This window comes from Trichomonas vaginalis, chromosome III (assembly GCF_026262505.1).
Source record: "Trichomonas vaginalis G3 chromosome III, whole genome shotgun sequence".
In the NCBI taxonomy this organism is placed as follows: Eukaryota; Parabasalia; order Trichomonadida; family Trichomonadidae; genus Trichomonas; species Trichomonas vaginalis.
In genome coordinates, this window is record NC_067205.1 from 2460804 (window position 1) to 2478375 (window position 17572).

The 17572-nt window shown below is 36.1% G+C and overlaps 7 protein-coding genes across 7 annotated transcripts, besides 3 other annotated features; 6 read left to right on the forward strand and 1 right to left on the reverse strand.

Moving 5' to 3' along the window:
- Positions 1-5443: part of a mobile genetic element that runs on past the window's edge.
- TVAGG3_0627360 (uncharacterized protein) lies at positions 4823-5344 on the forward strand (the record flags this gene model as incomplete). The annotated part of the gene is made up of 1 exon (XM_001580674.2): positions 4823-5344. One exon carries the CDS (start codon positions 4823-4825, stop codon positions 5342-5344), a length of 522 nt encoding a protein of 173 aa, XP_001580724.2.
- Positions 5444-6953: a mobile genetic element.
- Positions 6954-17572: part of a mobile genetic element that runs on past the window's edge.
- Positions 7039-7557, reverse strand: TVAGG3_0627390 (uncharacterized protein; the record flags this gene model as incomplete). Its single annotated transcript, XM_001282157.1, has 1 exon — positions 7039-7557. The coding sequence occupies one exon, from the start codon at positions 7555-7557 to the stop codon at positions 7039-7041; it is 519 nt and encodes a 172-aa protein (XP_001282158.1).
- On the forward strand, positions 8389-8804 carry TVAGG3_0627400 (protein of unknown function, DUF4106 family; the record flags this gene model as incomplete). Its single annotated transcript, XM_051240618.1, has 1 exon — positions 8389-8804. A coding segment is annotated over one exon (416 nt), but the record flags the coding sequence as incomplete, so codon positions are not given.
- TVAGG3_0627410 (protein of unknown function, DUF4106 family) lies at positions 10427-11304 on the forward strand (the record flags this gene model as incomplete). The annotated part of the gene is made up of 1 exon (XM_051240619.1): positions 10427-11304. A coding segment is annotated over one exon (878 nt), but the record flags the coding sequence as incomplete, so codon positions are not given.
- TVAGG3_0627420 (uncharacterized protein) lies at positions 11618-12325 on the forward strand (the record flags this gene model as incomplete). Its single annotated transcript, XM_051240620.1, has 1 exon — positions 11618-12325. A coding segment is annotated over one exon (708 nt), but the record flags the coding sequence as incomplete, so codon positions are not given.
- Positions 14138-14944, forward strand: TVAGG3_0627430 (uncharacterized protein; the record flags this gene model as incomplete). The annotated part of the gene is made up of 1 exon (XM_051240621.1): positions 14138-14944. The coding sequence occupies one exon, from the start codon at positions 14138-14140 to the stop codon at positions 14942-14944; it is 807 nt and encodes a 268-aa protein (XP_051087208.1).
- On the forward strand, positions 14974-15511 carry TVAGG3_0627440 (uncharacterized protein; the record flags this gene model as incomplete). The annotated part of the gene is made up of 1 exon (XM_051240622.1): positions 14974-15511. A coding segment is annotated over one exon (538 nt), but the record flags the coding sequence as incomplete, so codon positions are not given.

Genomic DNA, 17572 nt, shown 5'->3' on the forward strand with positions numbered 1-17572 from the left:
GTAGCACAAAATATGACGAAATAACAGATGCAGCAACGAGACAGGCAGTTCAAAGTGCTATGACGCCGTTAGAGCAACTGTTGTGAAAAGTCAAGAAAAAGAGTTACAAAACATACCAAAACAGACCTAGTAAATGCTTTTCTTAAAAACGAAAAGTCAGGTAGGACATTACGCTGCAGATGAAACATATGTGCCAGCTGGTGGAACTTCATATACCACCAACAAGCCTCCAAGAGAAGCACCTGCACCAGGGGACTACCTTAGAACATTTACATCGTCACATGGACACAGACACAGGCATGCACAACAACCAGCACAACAAACCACCTCCACAACCAGCACAGACAACCAACACAACAACCAACAGTTCAAAACACTGCACCACAACCAGCACAACAACAACCACAAACAGAGCAAGGACATAAAAGAAGTAGAGAACAAGGAAACCAAGAATTCTTAAAATGCTAAAGAAGACTATGGTTACCCAGATAGTATTGACTTTAGTGACAGATATAAAGAAGCTATTAGAAAGTTAAGGATCGAAATACTGACCCGAACCTATTTAGCTTTATGGCTCTGGCACCAAAGGGGATATAATTTCAAACCTGGAAAATACAAGCTCGCTAAGGGATATGATTTAATAGCATATCATCCAAATGACATGAAACGAATTTACTCGCGAGATATTTGATGTCAGAGCTAAATGACAATTTAACTCCTTCATGAAACGCGTAAAAAATAAGAGACGGAACGAAAAGCAAAAAGGTTTATGAGTCCGGATGACTTAGAAAGGGACTTGTTGAAAACGGTCTCTCGGAATATAATGAAATGCCAGGCAGATGAGGTACAAGAAAACTCCACAGGAAGAACTAGTTCAGATACAACCAGACATGGAAGAAATAGTTCAGCAACAAAAGCTAGAAAGAGCCTGAAGGAAACAACATCCTTCCTTTGGAAACTAACTTCACAGACTAATGAAGATTTGGAACAGCCGAAAAATCTTGACCTCAAAAAGACAGTATCGGAGAATATGGAATATTTCCAAGAGTCTAAAAAAAATTCGGCTGACATAGTAGAAGAATATTCGAAAAATGTTTGCCGACATACAAAAGACTCCAACATCAGATGAAAATATCCAGCAATAGAATGGAAGAACTGAAAAAAAATGTACACAAATACAACAACCCTTTTTTACTTACGAGCATTTAACGTTCAATCATTCGGATTAAACTCGGTGAAGATAAAAGGTTAAATTTCAAGAAAACATATAGAAATGAAACATTGTTTAAAGTTATTCAGAACCTAACCAGATGGAACGCATAACTACTTTTAGTTTCTTTGCAGAGCGATGGAACTACAAGAGATGGGGGTCATAACTAAACCCGGATAGGTGTTCATAAACTTACAACCTCAATTCCAAGAAGTTGTAGACGCAATGAAAGTCAATGGTGAACCAAGATATAGGCTAGTATTTTCAGCGCGGCTTTAATGCCATTGAAAGATATGAAAGATGCAGATATTTTGGACCAGTATGAAATGAACATGGCTGATGGAAATATAACACCTGACGTTCTAGAACAATTTATCTCAAAGACTACACAGAACCATGAGATGGTATATTTGGTGAAGAGTTTTAGAAAGAAAGTTAGGGAGATAGAAGGAAGAGAACCTATTGTACATGACTTGCAAACGGAAAGTTTACAAAATGTCATAAAAACTTACTTTGCAGACAATGAACCGAGAAGGATGAATATTTAAGAAAACTCAAGATGGACAGTACCAAATGAAATGTTAGTATTGAAAAACATGTATCCTTGACAAAATAAAACCAACACAGAAATAAACGACGCAAGACTCGAAAAGATTGGGTAGAAAGCCTTCCCATTCACAAAAAAGATATAGTTGTAAACAGTGGAAAGAAAACCAGAATGGCTACAAAAACATATATTTGGAAACGAGCATATTCCATATGGACAGGCACTGTTTTGAAGAGCTTGACCGGAAACTCAGGAAGATCATGCAAACAATACGCGAAGACTCAAATACAGACTATGGACCAACTCTTCTAGGATATAGGTTACCTGAGATGGCGACCAGAGCCAAAAGGCAAAAGGACATGGGAAATTTGCAACATACTAGATGAACATAATGCAAAGATGCAACAACTTCAAGCAAGGAGGGCAAATGAAGGAAAAAGAAGAGTTAAAAACTCAGTCAGGAAGAAAGTAAAGCTTGGTCGGAGTGGGTTCTATTATGACATATAAATCCAACTATTCTATATTTTTACTCATATAAATGTACGCCGCTCAGAATATAACGCCACAGTTTTGGATGGCTATGAATGGAAATGTTTCCGAATGGTATAACGAATGCGACAATGCCATTAGAAGGTCAGAAATAGTTCCTGGAAACTTACGAATATACAACTGCTGTTTCTTATGGAAACGTAGGTGAGTTTGGAGAAGGTTCTTCAAAAACAGTAGATATTGCTTGCGACAGGTTTCATATTTATTTCTATTGACAAACTCATTCTTATTACGTGGAACAAGACATTGAAATAAAACTTCTGCCAAGTTGTCTGACAAGAAAAGGTTGCAATGGAATTTTCTATGGTCGGATACCAATATGCTCCAGAAGTTTTCATGGGATATAAGATATATTCTAAACTCTGACTTAGTTCAAACATAACCATGGGCAAACTATGAAATGTTCGCTTTGAGAAACTCAGTACAACCACAAGCTAGAGAACAAACAGACCAGTATGCAACCATTGAGAAAATAAAGAAGACTTGACCCACGTTCCAGAGTTTTATGTTAACGCTTTCTGGACAAACTGCAAAGCAGCAGTAACCAAAGTAAAACTTAAACTTAGAGTTCTTTGTCATCTTTCCTTCATTTTCAGGTTTTTAAAGATACTTGCCAAACTGGGCAGCAAAAATTTCTATCGAACTTACTCCAAGCAAAAATAACTTAGTCATTGCACCAACACAAGAACCCATTCACTCTTACAGAAGTAGTGGGAACAAATAAAATGTCATTCGCCGACTTTTTGCAAAAACAAAGTTGACTTAGACTTTGGTTTCTCCAAACCTCAACACTGAAGTAAACTATTATTCAAATGCTGCTGGAGCATGCTTGGGACCCAGTTAAGTTCACGATGCGAAAGTTTGAATGCGCAAGAGAATAGAAAGCAGACTTGCAGCTCTATATTTGGACCCAATATTTCAAATGCTTTAGCTGCCAAATATTATTGCAGTTCCCACTTATGTTCCCTATACACCAAATATCTGTCAAGACTTTGCAGGTGAAGTTTGGAAACCAATCAAGGAACCGCAGGTGCAAAGAACAGATATTGCCTTAACAACTGCAATGAAACATGCAGATACTATGTTTGTACTGTTCAGACGAACTATAAATAACTATTCTTGCTTCTACAACCCTGGTATTAAATACCATATAAACATGATGGCAATATTATCCAAGAGAAAGAATATTCTAACCAGTTGAGGATAATGAGGTCATACAAAGACTTGACATAGATGCTATGAACTTTACACAACAATTCAACAACACCATTAAACCCTGAATGCAAAGTTTCTATTATGCCATATGTGAAAGTATGGACTCATACAGGAGGTCAAAAAAACTCAATATACAAATGGAGACCGTTCAAACTTTTGCTTGGCATCCATTGCTGACTCAAGAAGACTTTATGGGTGTATTTCAACTGTTGGTACAGTTCAAATACAATATTACTGGTGACAAGAGACGGTCCAGATGAATTGAAAGCAAAGAAGTTTACAAAACCAATACACTCTTTCACGGAAGATGCTCTTTTGAAGATTCGTTCGATGAAACCTGCTGGGGCTCCTCAGATTGGATCAACGACAGGTTCCATCGAGCAGATTTTGGCAGCAGGTCAGTAAGTTGTTCTTGAACTGACTTCTCTCTCGTCAAATATGACAGTACCCAGTTTTGACATAAAATCTGTAATATAAACTTCTTTTTAAATATCGTCAGTTTTGTTTATATTTGTCTGCTTCAAGAACTTTCACCATCTCGGTATACCAACTTTCTTTGCTTTATGAAAATATTTTGGTTCAGCAAGACTGCTATTCTATACATTTTTCCAAACGCCCGTAAACTTTTCCTGTAGCGACGATAGACCCTTACTTGTCCGGACAAAAGTTATACTATTTTGAGTGCTCTACAAAAAAAGTCAACGGCGACGACTCTCAAAAACCGTTGTGTAAAAAGTTTTACCGTTGGACAAAAAAGTATATATAGAAAACAAAAAAACGTTTATAGTTCATTCAATATTTGAGATGGAACGGTTTTCCAACGGTAACTATTAAATAAATAAAAAAATAGAGGGAGTCTCCGTTGACGAAAACGGTTCATCTCAAACTCTTATTTGAAAAAAACAGTTTATTTTTGTCTAATGGAAGCCAACGCTGTTAACCACAATTCAAACATTAACAATTCTCAACCGCTAACCAAAGCCAAAGCCCCACAACCTCCAAGAACCGGCACAGCGGTTAGAATAACCACCAAAAAATCTAACAACGAATTAAGAGAAATCTTTCAACAAATTTGCTCTAAATATCTCAAAGACGCCGAAGAAAACACACAACCAGACGCTACATACAATACTCAGTTCTGTGAAGTTCTGAACAAAGCAATTGCTAGTTCAATTGAACTTACTAAGACAATTCCAAATCCAATTGAGCTTAGCGATGTCTTAGTTCAGTATTTTCCAACATTTACTAAGCTTATAATGTTGAGAACTTTATACCAAGTTCGTCAAAATCTTCCTCGTTACATGCAACGGTCATTCGACAAGAGAATTGCTGAATTCCAAGTCTTTAGTTACGGATATGACGAAGATGAATACGTTGACGAGTTCGGAGACAACTGTACAAAATGGTTTGAATGTTATACGACAACACAATTTGAATTCGACTTTCTCGAATTCAACGCAGCAACCATTCATATCATTGCTCTTTACCTTTCCGAACAACAACAAGACCTCGCAGATGGAGATGTTGTTACTGTCGTCATGGAAACTCCTGAACAATTCGGAAAAAAGAAGTCTCTAATTGCCAAATTCGTTCCAGGACATCAGCTTTTCCAACGCACAGAAGTCTTCTGTATTCCTGGAACTAAGTTCTTTGTCAGGAGCGAACGCAAAGAAAGATATAATGTGTCATTCAATTACACATTATATAATGTTTTCGACCCAGAAGAAGGCTTCTTCCCAGAAGCAATGGAGGAAGAAGAAGAGGAGGAGGAAATACAAAACTCTATCCAAGAAGAGTCCTCCGAATTCACACCAGAAGACTAACAATTTTCCGAATAAAAACTTCATTTATACTAAACATCTTCGGGGCTAGAAGGGGCGCAGCCCCTGGAAGCCCCACTACCTTTTTTTTTTTTTTTTTTTAATTATACCTCAAATTCAAATATTTAAAATATTATTTACATAATTATCTCAAAATTATATTTTTATATATTATTTTTCATATGTATAAATCATATAATCTATATCTATGCAAATCTCATCTAAATTTTTTTGAAACAAACCGCTACCATTTTATAATGGTCCATCTTAAATTCATCATAAATTCTGGTACATGTTAGTACCAGAGTCTTCAAATCTCAAACACTCTGGTACCAACATGTACCAGACGCGAGTTTCCAATGCCCTCGTACGATTTTCTATTAAGATCTTCTTGAATGAGAAGGTCTTCATAGAAACTCGTACGAGGGCTTCTCTTTTAAATACTCTGGTACCTGCTGGTATCGGAGTCGACTTTACAGCCCTTTCCCCAATTTTGAAGCTGGGGAAAGTTTTCAAGCAATGAAAGGGAAGCTCTCGCTATGAGGTGAAAATCTAGAATTTTTACCTCATAGCGAGTAATCCTTTGTTAATTGCTTGAAAACTTTCTTCAAATTATCAAAATTTCGAGGAAAGTTTCCTTGCTTCAAAGTAGAGATGGAGCCCTTTGAGCCACTGCATATAGGTCAGTGACTCAAATACTCCATCTCTACTAGAAATCGCCAAAATTTGGGTCGCAATCTTTGAAATGCGACGCAAGTTTTGGCAATTTCGCGAGGGACTTGCTCCATTTGGTGCATAGATTCACACTCTATGCACCAGATGGAACAATTCTTTCGCTGACAGCGGGAAACTTTGTCTGAATAGTTTAACATTCAGACAAAGTTTCCCGCTGTCAGAGAGGGAATGGAAGGGTAAGAGGTATATATTCATAATGTATACCTCTTACTCTTCCATTCCCTCAAGAAAGTTCAAAAACTTGGGTGCAATCAGTTCTGATTGCACCCAAGTTTTTGAACTTTATATAAGGAATTGTTGGCTTGATGTACTGATCATGAATCAGTACATCATAGCCAACAATTCCTTCGCAAACAGTGGGAAACTTTGTCTGAATAGTTTAACATTCAGACAAAGTTTCCCGCTGTCAGGGAGGGAATTAGAGGGTGGGAGATATATAGATAGACTATAAATCTCTCACCCTTTAATTCCCTCAAGAAAGTTCAAAAACTTGGGTGCAATCAGTTCTGATTGCACCCAAGTTTTTGAATTTTGTATAAGGAATTGTTGGCTATGATGTGGATAGCCGCTGCCAGACCAAATGAATTAACCGTTGTGAATAACGTTTCTGAATCTTTATTTAAAAAGATAAAATATCACGATTTTGGCTGCGTTAAAAATCAAAGAATTGATGTTTTTGTCAAAAATCTTTTAGAAGAAGTTGCACCCAATTACTTTTATCGTATTAAAAACGATTTACTTCAAACAGGTTTTATTCCTTCAATTAGAATTCGCGAGCCTCGATTGACAGATTATAAAACAAAATTGAAAAGAGAAGTTCAATCACGTTTATACCAAGTATTAAATTCTGTTCAGAATCAAGAAGCCAATTTGAATCAAAAGGTAGTGGGGCTTCCAGGGGCTGCGCCCCTTCTAGCCCCGAAGATGTTTAGTATAAAATGAGGTTTTTATTCGGAAAATTGTTAGTCTTCTGGTGTGAATTCGGAGGACTCTTCGTGTTTCTCTTCTTCGTGTTTCTCTTCTTCTTCCTCTTCCATTGCTTCTGGGAAGAAGTCTTCTTCTGGGTCGAAAACATTATATAATGTGTAATTGAATGACACATTATATCTTTGTTTGAGTTCGCTCTTGACAAAGAACTTAGTTCCAGGAATACAGAAGACTTCTGTGCGTTGGAAAAGCTGATGTCCTGGAACAAATTTGGCAATTAGAGACTTCTTTTTTCCGAATTGTTCAGGAGTTTCCATGACGACAGTAACAACATCTCCATCTGCGAGGTCTTGTTGTTGTTCGGAAAGGTAAAGAGCAATGATATAAATGGTTGCTGCGTTGAATTCGAGAAAGTCGAATTCAAATTGTGTAGTCGTATAGCAGTCAAACCATTTTGTACAGTTGTCTCCGAACTCGTCAATGTATTCATCTTGGTCATATCCGTAACTAAAGACTTGGAATTCGGCAATTCTCTTGTCGAATGACCGTTGCATGTAACGAGGAAGATTTTGACGAACTTGGTATAAAGTTCTCAACATTATAAGCTTAGTAAATGTTGGAAAATACTGAACTAAGACATCGCTAAGCTCAATTGGACTTGGAATTGTCTTAGTAAGTTCAATTGAACTAGCAATTGCTTTGTTCAGAACTTCACAGAACTGAGTATTGTATATAGCGTCTGGTTGTGTGTTTTCTTCGGCGTCTTTGAGATATTTAGAGCAAATTTGTTGAAGAATTTCTCTTAATTCGCTGTTAGACTTTTTGGCGGTTATTCTAACAGCTGTGCCAGTTCTTGGAGGTTGTGGGGCTTTGGCTTTGGTTAGCGGTTGAGAATTGTTAATGTTGGCTTCCATTAGACAAAAATAAACTGTTTTTTTCGGACTACTCATAGAAAAGTTTAAAATAAACCGTTTTCGTCAACGGTAACCCCCTCTATTTTTTTATTTTATTTAATAGTTACCGTTGGCAAACCGTTCCATCTCAAATATTGAATGAACTATAAACGTTTTTGTTTTCTATATATACTTTTTTGTCCAACGGTAAAACTTTTTACACAACGGTTTTTGAGAGTCGTAGCCGTTGACTTTTTTGTAGAGCACTCAAAATAGTACAGCTTTGTCCGGACAAGTAAGGGTCTATCGTCGCTACAGGAAAAGTTACAGGCGTTCCAAGGAAGTATACTTTGAGAAGACTTTCCCCCTTATAGAATGAGATAGGACGGTTATTTTACAAAACTGACAACACTTTGACCGAGTAGTTTTTTGTGCTGAACAAAAAGTGTCATATAAACATCTGTCAAAAACCGCTTTTTAACTTCACTTAAAATGCCACGTAAGCTACGTAAGAATATACGTAAGAGGAAGAGAGCATTGAAACATCCAATAGTAAAACTGACACCACAACAACAGTTGCAACAACAAATGCTGAATGACCCCACTATGTTGCAACAAATGTCAAGCAATCCTATGCTTTTAAACCGAGTTGTTGGTGCACAGAGTGGAGGTTTAAGAGCGGCACTTTTAGCGAAAATGGCAGGCTATGGTGGAGCTGCAGACGGAACAGCTTATAACCCTCAAAGTCAAATGAATTTGAGTTCACTCAAAAATCAAATAACAGATGTCAAAAAGTCAAACATAGACATACAGAAGCAAATAAGTGAAAACGAAAAGAAACTAGAATATGACAGACACACAAAGAAACTCAATGAGTTAAACGTAGAGAAAAAGAAGAAAGAAGAACAACTGAAAGAACTAAGTACAGAGGAATATGCGAAAAAAGTGTCAGAAAAAGCAGCAGAAGTAGCAAAAATGGAACAAGATGTCATAAATTTGAAAAACCATACTACTCAATATAAAATACTGAAAGATGAAGAGATAAAACAAAAAGCCCTGAAGACATATATGGATAGCGATGAGTATAAAAAGAAGTTGAAGCAAATGTAAAGGCAGAAAAACTTTTACAGTTGCAAAACCAAACCGTACAGTATGAAAACTTAGCACAAGAAAGTAAAAATAACGACGCAGCCATGCAAAAGGCAATGAAAAGTGCAGAATATATAAAAGCTAACAATGACTGGTTAGATGCCCAAGCCAACGCTAAAGCAGCCCAACTCATAGGGTCAATAAGGACAAAAATACAAGCGGATGAAGATAGTTCAAATGAAGCTTTAACAAATGCTGACTTTAAGAACGCTTTCGAAGCTCTTCATAGTAAGGTGAAACAAGTGAACGACTTCTCATCTGGAAAGAAACTGAAGTCTGAAGGTTTCGACAAAGAGTTAAAGAAGTAGCACAAAATATGACGAAAATAACAGATGCAGCAACGAGACAGGCAGTTCAAAGTGCCTATGACGCCGTTAGAGCAACTGTTGTGAAAGTCAAGAAAAAGAGTTACAACAGACCAAAACAGACCTAGTAAATGCTTTCTTAAAAACGAAAAGTCAGGTAGGACATTACGCTGCAGATGGAACATATGTGCCAGCTGGTGGAACTTATATACCACCAAACCCTCCAAGAGAAGCACCTGCACCAGGACTACCTAGAACATTTACATCGTCACATGGACACAGACACAGGCATGCACAACAACCAGCACAACAACCACCTCCACAACCAGCACAACAACCAACACAACAACCAACAGTTCAAAACACTGCACCACAACCAGCACAACAACAACCACAAACAGAGCAAGGACATAAAAGAAGTAGAGAACAAGGAAACCAAGAATTCTTAAAAATGCTTAAAGAAGACTATGGTTACCCAGATAGTATTGACTTTAGTGACAGATATAAAGAAGCTATTAGAAAGTTCAAGGATGGAAATACTGACCCGAACCTATTTAGCTTTATGGCTCTGCACCAAAGGGGATATAATTTCAAACCTGGAAAATACAAGCTCGCTAAGGGATATGATTTAATAGCATATCATCCAAATGACATGAACGAATTTACTCCGAGATATTTGATGTCAGAGCTAAATGACAATTTAACTCTCTTCATGAAACGCGTAAAAAATAGAGACGGAACGAAAGAAGAAAGGTTTATGAGTCCGGATGACTTAGAAAGGGAACTTGTTGAAAACGGTCTCGGAATATATGAAATGCCAGCAGATGAGGTACAAGAAACTCCACAGGAAGAATAGTTCAGATACAACCAGACATGGAAGAAATAGTTCAGCAACAAAGCTAGAAGAGCCTGAAGGAAACGAACAAGTCCTTCCTTTGGAAACTAACTTCACAGAACTAGATGAAGATTTGGAACAGCCGAAAAATCTTGACCCTCAACAAGAGTATGCGGAGAATATGGAATATTTCCAAGAGTCTAAAAAAAATTCGGCTGACATAGTAGAAGAATATCGAAAAATGTTTGCCGACATACAAAAGACTCCAACACCAGATGAAAATATCCAGCATAGAATGGAAGAACTGAAAAAAAATGTACACAAATACAACAACCCTTTTTACTTACGAGCATTTAACGTTCAATCTTCGGATGAACTCGGTGAAGATAAAAGGTTAAATTTCAAGAAAACATATAGAAATGAAACATTGTTTAAAGTTCATTCAGAACCTAACCAAGATGGAAACAAACCTACTTTTGTTTCTGCAGACGATGGAACGACAATGAGATGGGGTCATAAAGCTAACCCGGATAGGTGGTTCATAAACTTACAACCTCAATTCCAAGAAGTTGTAGACGCAATGGAAGTCAATGGTGAACCAGATATAGCTGGTATTTTCAGCGCGGCTTTAATGCCATTGAAAGATATGAAAGATGCAGATATTTTGGACCAGTATGAAATGAACATGGCTGATGGAAATATAACACCTGACGTTCTAGAACATTTATCTCAAAGAACTACACAGAACCATAGAGATGGTATATTTGGTGAAGAGTTTAGAAAGAAAGTTAGGGAGAGAGAAGGAAGAGAACCTATTGTACATGACCTTGCAAACGAAAGTTTACAAAATGTCATAAAAACTTACTTTGCAGACAATGAACTGAGAAGGGATGAATATTTAAGAAAACTCAAATGGACAGTACCAAATGAAATGTTAGTATTGAAAAACATGTTCCTTGACAAAATAAAACCAACTACAGAAATAAACGACGCAAGACTGAAAGATTGGGTAGAAGCTTTCCCATTCACAAAAGATATAGTTGGTAACATGGAAAGAAAACCAGAATGGCTACAAAAACATATATTTGGAAACGAGCATATTCCATATGGACAGGCACTGTTTGAAGAGCTTGAACCGGAAACTCAGGAAAGAGTCATGCAAACAATACGCGAAGACTCAAATACAGACTATGACAAACTCTTTCTAGGATATAGGTTACCTGAGATGGGCGACCAGAGCCAAAAGGCAAAAAGGACATGGGAAATTTGCAACATACTAGATGAACATAATGCAAAGATGCAACAACTTCAAGCAGAGGGCAATGAAGGAAAAAGAAGAGTTAAAAACTCAGTCAGGAAGAAAGTAAAGCTTGGTCAGTGGGTTCTATTATGACATATAAATCCAACTATTCTATATTTTTACTCATATGAAATGTACGCCGCTCAGAATATAACGCCAACAGTTTTGGATGCTATGAATGGAAATGTTTCCGAATGGTATAACGAATGCGACAATGCCATTAGAAGGTCAGAAATAGTTCCTGGAACTTACGAATATACAACTGCTGTTTCTTATGGAAACGTAGGTGAGTTTGGAGAAGGTTCTTCAACAACAGTAGATATTGCTTGCGACAGGTTTCATATAATTTCTATTGACAACTCTTTCTTATACGTGGAACAAGACATTGAAATAAAACCTTCTGCCAAGTTGTCTGACAAGAAAGGTTGCAATGGAATTTTCTATGTCGGATACCAATATGCTCCAGAAGTTTTCATGGGATATAAGATATATTCTAACTCTGACTTAGTTCAAACAGTAACATGGGCAAACTATGAATGGTTCGCTTTGAGAAACTCAGTACAACCACAAGCTAGAGAACAAACAGACCAGTATGCAACTATTGAGAAAATAAGAAGACTTGACCCTAACGTTCCAGGAGTTTATGTTAACCTTTCTGGACAAACTGCAGCAGCAGTAACCAAAGTAAAACTGAAACTTAGAGTTCCTTTGTCATCTTTCCTCATCTTCAGGTTTTTAAGATACTTGCCAAACTGGGCAGGAAAAATTTCTATCGAACTTACTCCAAGCAAAAATAACTTAGTCATTGCACCAACACAAGACCCATTCACTCTTACAGAAGTAGTGGGAACAAATAAAAGTCATTCGCCGACTTTTGCAAAAACAAAGTTGACTTAGACTTTGGTTTCTCAAACCTCAACACTGAAGTAAACTATTATTTCAATGCTGCTGGAGATGCTTGGGACCCAGTTAAGTTCACATGCGAAAAGTTTGAATGCAAGAGAATAGAAAGCAGACTTGCAGTCTATATGTTGGACCCAGATATTTCAAATGCTTTAGCTGCCAAATATATTGCAGTTCCACTTATGTTCCCTATACACCAAATATCTGTCAAAGACTTTGCAGGTGAAGTTGGAAACCAAAGTGCTGACCCAGGTGCAAGAACAGATATTGCTTTAACAACTGCAATGAAACATGCAGATACTATGTTTGTACTGTTCAGACGAACTATAAATGACTATTCTTGCTTCTACAACCCTGGTATTAAATACCATATAAACATAGATGGCAAAACTATCCAAGAGAAGAATATTCTACAGTTGAGGATATGAGGTCATACAACTTGACATTAGATGCTATGAACTTTAACAACAACTTCACAACAACCATTAACCCTGAAATGCAAAGTTCTATTATGCCATATGTGAAAGTATGGACTCATACAGGAGTCAAAAAACTCAATATACAAATGGAGACCGTTCAAACTTTTGGCTTGGCATTCCATTTGCTGACTCAGAAGACTTTATGGGTGGTATTTCAACTGTTGGTACAGTTCAAATACAATATACTGGTGACAGAGACGGTCCAGATGAATTGAAAGCAAAGAAGTTTACAAAACCAATAGCACTTTTCACGGAAGATGCTCTTTTGAAGATTCGTTCGATGAAACCTGCTGGGGCTCCTCAGATTGGCATAACGACAGCTTCCATCGAGCAGATTTTGGCAGCAGGTCAGTAAGTTGTTCTTGAACTGACTTCTCTCCGTCAAATATTGACAGTACGCCAGTTTTGACATAATATTGTATTATAAACTTACCTTTAGAAATATCGGTCAGTTTTGTTGTTATATTTTTGTCTGCTTCAAGAACTTTCACCATTCGGTTATACCAACTTTCTTTGCTTTATGAAAATATTTTGGTTCAGCAAAGACTGCTATTCTATAACATTTTCCATTGTTTGTATAAAGAACTATTCTGTCAATGTATTTGTATTGTTTGTGTGTGTAAACTTTGTTTTGCTTCAATTCGAAGAGATACTCAAATACGTCCATCTTTTTATTCTAAGTAAAATGTCATTTCCGAAAAATAGAAGCGTAAGTGTTTCAAAAGGTTTAATGGCGGTGGCAGATGTGAAGTTAAATTCACCAACTCAAACAAACAGTCAAAGTGTTGTTGTCAATGTCAAAGAAAGAGATGTTGAAGTGGGGAAACCATACGAAGACGAAGATGGTATAACAATAGTTCCTGTAAAAGAACAACCAACATATCCTGAAGTTAGCAGAGACTTAAGTTCTGTTGCAGATATTCGAAACGACTACCAACAACTTAAAGACAAACTTAAAACTCAGGAGAAGATTTGTCAAGCTTTGGGTATAATGTTAAACTTGGTCGAACACAACCCTGTAAAAGTGAACTCATATGTCATCGCACCTCATGAATTTTGAAAGAACTATTGAAACTTTTGACAGAGGCAGACGATATAAACATCAAAGAAATAGAACCCGACATTGCTTGCTGTGGTGTTTCATATAATGTCATTGACAAGATATACGTTATGAAAGGAGGTGAAACGTTGAACTTAAAATATAGTTTCCCAGACGTCATAAAAATATTTGACGACCACAACATTTCATTAAAATTTACTTGCTAAGTAAATGGCAGAAGACATAGTGGTTTATACTATTACGACTAAAAACCCTGAGTCATATAATTCTATAACAACAAACTTACAAAGTCCTCAAGGACGATATTGTAAACTGACCTTAAACACGATGACGACTAAAGCCTGTTTTGCTCTTTTGACACCAGAAGACTTTGTTGTTGTGAATGGTAAAAAATACTTCTTTGAAGATACTTACTCAGATATACCACCAACAGGTTTTGTTGACTTATTTAATACTTTAAGGACGGATGTAACATGTGCTGCAACTAGAGCAGGTTTCATTATGTTTGGATGTCCGACTGAGTTTAGTATAAACGATATGAGCTATAATACAAAACTTATATCTGGTTTTTACTACCAACAGTTTCCTATAACAGGAAAAGGTGTCATACAAGGTTTGTCTGTTCCATTGACTTTAAGTACACCTATTTTATATATTGTTTCAAACTTAGGTTCAAAGTGCTATTCGAATGTCGACAGAAACTACTATGACCAAAAGATACTCATGCGTATAAACAACACTTTCTCTGCTGGTTTGCCTATTGTTCATTCGAATGCAGAGTTTTCAGCTTTAGTAAACTCAAACACTTTAGCAAACATAAACTTAACCTTAGTTGACGCAAACTTTGTTCCTGTAAAACTTTTATGTCCTATGTATTTGTCAATGACGGCAGAAAGTTTCGAATTGGAAGATGCAACTGGTGAAAGTATTGTACTACAAGAACAACTTCAACAACAAATAGCTCAAGAACAACAAATGCAACAAATGGAACAAATGCAACAACAAAGTCAAGAATAAAAAAAATATTTTTTTTTATTTTTATAAAAATGTACAGAATAGACGTTTCAGATTTTTATGACTTCCAAGCGTTCAGAAATATGTGTCCATTTAGAGACTATAACAAAGCAGTCGAGAATTTGAAACGTTTAGTCATTTATGTCGACTCTGCCCCAGAATGTTATGTCATGAAAGAATGGGATGTTGTCTTTAACAAACCAAGAGCAACCATAGTTTCAGAACAAGAATGTAGACAGAAACTTAAGAAAATAAAAGTCGTACAAGTTGGTATGAAGATGTTAGATGCTTGGGATATCTTATTGTCAAAGTTAGAAGATTTTTCAGTTCGTGGTATAAAGTTCTATACACCATCTCCAAACTTCTATTCTATCTTCACTGGATATAAATACGAACAAGTAGAATGGAAAGAAAATGTTATAGAAGCTTGGTTAGACCATGTCAAAGAAATTATATGCAATGGAAACGAAAGAGTCTATGAGTATATCTTATGTTGGTTTGCAAACATCTTACAACATCCAAGTGCTAAAAATGAAACTGCTCTCATTATAATTGGAAAACAAGGAACTGGTAAGAACACTTTCTTTACAGATATTTTATGCAAACTGTTAGAGGGCTATTCGAACCCGAATATGACAAACTTAGAAAACATCTGCGGTAAATTTAACTCTTCAATAGAGAATATGAAACTTATAGTATGTAACGAACTTCAAAGTATAGATACAACAAAGTTTTAAACTCAGATGCTTTGAAGAGTCTTATAACAGACAAAGTTGGAGTTGTTGAAAAAAATATAAAGACCAAAGAGTTTGTGAAAATGTTGCAAACTTCATTCATGGTTTCAAACAATGCGTTCCGATGAAGTTAGAAAGTTCTGACAGAAGATATGTAGTTGTCAGAACGTCAGATTCTCATATGCAAGATACAGAATATTTTGACGACTTAGCAGAAACTTTGACACCTAACTTTTACAACCACTTGTTCTCATATTTCATGACATTAGATATTTCAAAGTTCAATCCAAGACAAATTCCACATACCGAAGAAAGACAAACATTGTTAGAAGCAAACAAGAGTGTATATGAACTGTTTATAGATGAGACTAACTTTGAGTGTTTAGATGAAAGGTCATTGTACGATTCATATAAACAATATTGTCAAGAGTATGGTTATATGGCAGCTTCTAAACGTACATTCTTGGCAAATGTCAAAATCTTTTAGATGTTCAGAACGGCGTATATACAAAGAAAAATTTTTCTGAGTAAATTTAAAAAAAATATTTTTTTATCCGATAGAAAAGATGACGAAATATATTTCAGTCAACAAGTACATGACAGAAGTCAAAGAAGAACTAGACCCATTCATATATTTGAATGTTTACTTCTACCATTTTGAAAAGTCTACATTTGACAAAGTTTGGAACATCGAACCAGTTAAGTTTGCTATTGTGACTAAAAATGGTGCGAAATTTGAAGACTTAGACATAGAAGGTTTGTTAGCAGTCAAAGAAAATTTTGACAGAAGGTTCTCAACCTTAAAGAAGGCAAAGCATACAAACTTGTTATACCTTATGAACCAAAGAAGCAGACGACTATGAATATTATGAGTCTAAGATAGTTGAAGTTCAAGGTAAATTAGGTAAAAAGATTTTAGAGTCTAAGCCAGTGTTTGCCCCTAAAGAGGAAGAGAACATTGACATTGACCCAGAAATGTTCTAAAAATAAAATTTTATTTTTACATGTCAAATTTCTTTTTCTCTGGAAGGCTGGTTCTTTCTTCTTTCTTCTACTTTCTTTTCTTCTACTTTCTCTTTCTTTCTTTCTCTCTTCTTCTTCTTTCTGGTGGAGTTATGTCAAATTTGGCGCAACCATATTTATGTAAAAGTTCTTTGTCCTTTAATAGCTCTTCTATTCTGTTTCCTATTTCATCTTCAAGAACAGCGCATGTGTCTTCTTTGCATTCTAAGAACTTTTGTTGGACTTCATCTTTCCAAGGGTCATCTCTGTCAACAAGTCTGTCATTGACAAATTTTAAGACTGCTCTTTGTTGTTTTATGGTTCTTGTCATATTCCCAGAAACAGAACTTTAGAACAAATTCACCTTTCTTGTTTACACTATGTAAGATTTTATGGTCGACAGATGTTTTGAGTCGAAAAGTTGTCTCGAATATAGATAGCGAAATCGCTAGACATTTTCTAAAAGATAAAATTTTTAATTTTTCTAAAAATATTTAGAAAAAAAGTTTGCTGACATTGACAAGAAATTTGAGAATGTTTTAAATAAGAACAAGAGGAAGTTGGAAAATGCTCAGATAAAACCCATACATGACAAGTTCTTATTTGCTCAGAATGGTATAACAGGTCTAATTGCACCCACCTGGGTCGGGTAAGACTTTCACTTATCTTAAAATGGCTGCACAACAACAAGAACTAGATGAGAAGAACCCATTCTATGAGTTAGTAGTCATTTGTAGTACTTCTGGTCAATTTGACCAAACCGTCAATTCGTTCAAAGATATTATAAAGAAGTCTAAGTTAGTATGTATAAAAGACTCTGAGTTGTTAGATTGGATAAAGAAGTACCAAAGAAGAGTTTTGAAGTACAATGCTATAAATGAGTATATAATTCGAA